At 36.9% G+C, this 4,691-nt stretch overlaps 4 protein-coding genes across 4 annotated transcripts in view; 2 read left to right on the top strand and 2 right to left on the bottom strand.

Annotated features, from left to right (window-relative positions):
- FDP41_000864 (uncharacterized protein) overlaps positions 1 to 86 on the top strand; it is a gene marked incomplete at both ends in the record, with an annotated part of 662 nt that extends 576 nt beyond the window's left edge. Inside the window, one exon of the mRNA XM_044712515.1 lies at positions 1 to 86. This exon is cut by the window's left edge and continues 351 nt beyond it. Coding sequence (XP_044564799.1) covers positions 1 to 86 — 86 coding nt within the window.
- Positions 87 to 731: 645 nt separating this feature from the next.
- FDP41_000863 (uncharacterized protein) lies at positions 732 to 1,447 on the top strand (the record flags this gene model as incomplete). The annotated part of the gene is made up of 2 exons (XM_044712504.1): positions 732 to 828; positions 957 to 1,447. 2 exons carry the CDS (start codon positions 732 to 734, stop codon positions 1,445 to 1,447), a joined length of 588 nt encoding a protein of 195 aa, XP_044564798.1.
- Positions 1,448 to 1,767: 320 nt separating this feature from the next.
- FDP41_000862 (uncharacterized protein) lies at positions 1,768 to 2,849 on the bottom strand (the record flags this gene model as incomplete). The annotated part of the gene is made up of 2 exons (XM_044712493.1): positions 1,768 to 2,151; positions 2,220 to 2,849. 2 exons carry the CDS (start codon positions 2,847 to 2,849, stop codon positions 1,768 to 1,770), a joined length of 1,014 nt encoding a protein of 337 aa, XP_044564797.1.
- Positions 2,850 to 3,492: 643 nt separating this feature from the next.
- FDP41_000861 (uncharacterized protein) lies at positions 3,493 to 4,637 on the bottom strand (the record flags this gene model as incomplete). Its single annotated transcript, XM_044712482.1, has 4 exons — positions 3,493 to 3,500; positions 3,593 to 3,826; positions 3,890 to 4,107; positions 4,312 to 4,637. 4 exons carry the CDS (start codon positions 4,635 to 4,637, stop codon positions 3,493 to 3,495), a joined length of 786 nt encoding a protein of 261 aa, XP_044564796.1.
- Between the last annotated feature and the right edge of the window lie 54 nt (positions 4,638 to 4,691).

The raw sequence follows: 4,691 nt of genomic DNA, 5'->3' as shown, positions 1-4,691 counted from the left end.
TTTTGGGTGATAAAGATGATATGAACAGCACTCTCTTGAAAGTGAATCATAGAAAAGTAACAGACTTCAAACCATCAGATGTTTAACTCAATCTTCCTACTGTTATGTAGCTTTGTAATTACAGAATTAGAACCATGAATGGCTACGGCCATATCACGATGAATGCACCTCATCCCATCCGATTTGAGAAGTTAAGCATCGTCGAGCTGCATCAGTACTGAGGTTGGAGACAACTTGGGAACCTGCAGTGCTGTAGCCTTTTTTTTCTTGTCAACCTCACTTTTTTGAGAAATAGTATATTAATTCCGTGTCATCAATCTTTTGTATTGTCGAACAATATTTGTTCCTTGGCGGTACTTTGCTCGAGTAAATACAACACTCCTGCTCACAATTCTTGTCCAACAACAAAGATAAATTACAAACAAAGGCTTGCGCTTTTGTCACTCACAGTTCATACAGTCAAAGACTGTAGCGGGAGTGTCGCCATATTCCTGGCAGGCATCCCGTCCAAAACATGATTCAATAAGAGAAAAAGGGTGGTCCTGCATGTATTGGTGAAGAGAGTAACCATTTGGAATTCGGGCGTTCCAAATTAGGAACTATCACGAATGTGAATTCTCAAACAAAAAAAATGATGACCAAAGCACCTCGTTCAACCTTTCGTTGTAAATAATGTGAAATTATCATAAATTTTTTTTCGAATTTAAATTTCTAAAATTTAAAGAAAAAAAATGGCATCCAAAGAAGGCTCATCGTCGATTGATTTTTTCACGTATTTGATCGGAAAGTGGAAGAGAAATTTGGAATGGAGAGAATTTGGTGGAATTTGTATGTTGAAATTTCTGTTGATTTTATTTGTATACGAATTCATGAAATTTGCCAAATCGGAATTTTAAAAATCATTTATAATTATTGAAACTATTTGAAATGATGAATGCACCACATTCAAATGATAGATCAACATTTATCAACAAGTAATACATTTCTTCAATTTGAGGAAAATACCAAATACGAATCCACCTACCTTTCAGAATCGTCCTCCACCACCAATACTACCACACCAAATCATCGTTATGCTCGTTTCTCGTTTGGAAATTCACCTCAAGACATGAAATTTGCCTATGAAATGATCTTTCAACCACTCATCTCTTCATCCACAACTAGTTCCTCCTCTTCAACGACGACGACGACAAATCATAGACTTTCACAACAAACGCAAGCTCAACAAGAAATTCAACATTTTCAATGGAAATATCTTGGAAATATTTGTAAGGGAGAGTTTTATCCTTTAAATAATGTGGCAATTTTAAAGGTGGTCATGCCAACGTCGTTCATTACCACCACCTACCGAATTATTGATGAAAGCACAATGGCTGTCGTCATTGTCGAAGTTGATGAGAAACAGCAACCAACCATTCAATACGGAAATATGTATCGATTGAATTAAATGAAGATCTCTTTAAGAATTTGACGAATTTATTCAAATGCTGGCGAAGATGGCTTTCTAGACACTACTAGTATCCAGAAGAATGGCCATTTCACACAAAGAACATTATTAGAGTGGCCAAGTCAGTGGTCACGCAGTCTTATACGATTGACTTGTATGGAAATAAATTATTTACAATTCGCAATAGAAAAACCTAGCAAGTTGAGTAGCCCAAATCCACAGAGCTGTGAGAAAAAGAAATTTCAAAGTAGTATTGACATTGAGATTCCCTTACTCCTTTCTCTTCTGAGAAAACACATGTCGAATACTCTCAGAAATTCTCAATCGATCTTCCTTTCCATATCGATACAGCAAAAGTTCCTGTCTGGTTTTCTACCACCTTCGAAATATAAAGTATTGCAAAAGTGTTTCATAAAGTAATAGATTTGACGAGCACATGGAAGAATTTCCTCTTCAGTCTTGCCAGTGTAATAGATCAGATTGGAATTCCACTTTTCACCCAACTTTCTCAAAGATCTTGCCACATAAATGGCAGCACATGCAACAGTGCTTGGAGTGTAATTCAACATGTTCATATCATAGAGTGTCATTTCATTCACAAAGGAGGCAATGAACACTTGCACATCATCGAATTGCACACTGCATTTGAGATATCTCTTGAGAAAGACATTGGAGCTCGCAATGGTCAAGTTAAAATCAAGAGTCTTCAAAATGAGTCTTTCCATGTGGAGGATTTCTTCTTTCGAATACATTTTCGAGTGATTTTGATGACGTGCTCGGTGAGCAATGGCTTCACTTCCTCATACTTGGTGGCAATGAAAAGAGAGGTCACTGCCACGAGATGAATCTTTTCAAGGGCTACATCAGGATGAGCACTCAAAAATCGATCAAAAATGTTCACACACAAAAACATGGTCTCTGGGGACAATTCGAAATGGTTATGAACATTCAAAAGCCAGTTAATGGTCAAGACACGAGTTTGTTCATTAAAATTTCTCTGGAAAGTCATGTAATTTGGATTCGGCATGTACTTGGTCTCAATGGATCTGTAATGTGAAAAAATGTCTTTCACATACTCGACACAGGACTCTGGCTTGTCGGCATCTGAGGCATCAACCTTAGGACTCATGATCATGGCATCGACCGCATTCTTTCTCACAGGAGAAGTGTAAGAGGTTTCCTTTTTCACAGTGGTGGAATTGTTGGGCTTTACCATGGTTGGAATTGTTGGCTTTTGAGTGATGGCAACATTTTGGATGGAATTCATGGTAGAGGCAGTCTTGTTTGAAATGTCAACCAATGCTCGTCGATTGGTGTTTTGAGAAGGATTGGTACCAGTGGTGGAGGCGAGGGAACCGAAATTCATCGAAGCTCTCTTCTGTTGAGAGTCCAAAATGGACATGTTGTTGAGATTGTTGGAGAGTTGGTTCTCCGTATCAATGTTCATCATCATCATTGGTGGAATGTGCTGGTAAGAGAGGTTGAAATTGGGTGAATTCTATGGTTTCGATAAAGGAATTAATGTCGATCGAAGCAACCGGAATCGATCGAAAAGAATCGAAAGGGTTGAAGGAATGTCAAATGAAGGTTCGACTATTAATACGAGTACTGCTTTGAAGACTGCCAATACTACTTACACAATCACGAAGATGATGAAAGTTTTTTTTTGATAATTATTAATTTTTGAAAAATTGCTGACATTCATTTTTAAAAATTGTGTAACGGCTAGATCCGTTAAAGTTTACAAAAAATGAATACGAAAGAGGAAGGTCAAGGGAATAGATGAAATGCAATTCGATCTAATTGGATATCATCTATTATTTCAATATGATAGAGATGTTCACACTTTTAACCCATGTTTGAAGGTAATAAGGATTAAAAATTATTTTTGTCGAAAATAGTTAATTTTGTGTTTAATCACTTTCTTTGATGGACTGGATGATCAAAGGCGACCTTTCCGTATTCTGAGAAGGATCCATCATAGAGTCTGAGTTGATCCAATTCCACTCCAAGTAAATTAAGAGAATAAAGAAGAGCACAACCAGTCACACCACTGCATGGAGAAGACACATCAACGGATTCACGACATTGTATCAAGTGAAAAGGATGATAAAGAAAGGAAAAGTACAGCAAGAAAATACATACCTGCCACAAGTTCCAACAATTGGCTTATCGATGACAATTTTGCCATCCACTTGCTTGATGTTGAGGCCAGCTTTTGGAAGAGCTTTAAAATTTCTTCATGACTCTTAAAGGTCTTGTCCTCTGGATTGACCAATGTAGGGAATGGAATGTTAAAGCTGTTTGGAATGTGACCACTTTTCAAATTAGGACGAGGTTCTGATTGTGTTCCATTAAATCTCTCAGCAGATCTTGCATCTATGTGAAAAGAATGTTTTCATTCGTGAGATGGCAAGAATTTTTAAATGACATTGCACATACCAACAACATATGCCTTGTTGCTATTGAGGTTGCTCAAAATATCGTCCAATTTTACAATAAATTGCTCTTGGAAGTTCGCCTTGTAAGGTTGATCTCTCTTCTCTGGCTTTGGTGGGCCGCTTTCAAGTGGATAATTTAATAATTTCCATTTCATGAGACCACCGTCCAACAAACTCACATCTCCCTTGTGACCAAATACTTTAAACGTAAACCATACTCTGAAATATTTTCATAGTAGGTAAACAATAATTTCGCAAACCATTATGATCATCAAAAATTATCAATTCAAATTATTTTCATATCGTCACGTCGTCGATGGGTGTTTGGTGAAAGAAATTAGTAAAAGAATCAATGGCAAAAGCGATGTTTGATTTTCTCATTATTTTAACAATCTTGTTGTTTTCACGTTTGAATAGACTCACCTGAAAGCCGAAGTAAACGCTGTATCATAAACTACGACATGATCAGTATTGACAATACCCATCTCTGTAATACTCTCTTCAAACATTTTCACGGGAGGTAACATGTGGGGCAGATCAGTGTTCGGATCACTCAAAGCATCAATATCAAAGAACAATGAAGTCGGAATGTGTTCATTCAAATATTCCTTATATCCATTTCTATTCGTGGCGGGCATGTGCCATGATCCATCCAAAACTTTAATCACAGAAGATCTCATGCCTGGCTTTGTATCCAGCAAAGCTTGCTTCAAGGCTTGGCATGAAATGAGAGAGGAATATCTCTTCATATTTTTTTCTAATAATTTTATTATTTTTTTATTTAATTAATTGACCAAAAAGTA

This window comes from Naegleria fowleri (assembly GCF_008403515.1).
Source record: "Naegleria fowleri strain ATCC 30894 chromosome Unknown tig21, whole genome shotgun sequence".
In the NCBI taxonomy this organism is placed as follows: domain Eukaryota; phylum Heterolobosea; class Eutetramitea; order Acrasida; family Naegleriidae; genus Naegleria; species Naegleria fowleri.
The sequence above is the reverse complement of the archived record's forward strand: the minus strand, read 5'-3'. Positions and strand labels throughout refer to the sequence as shown.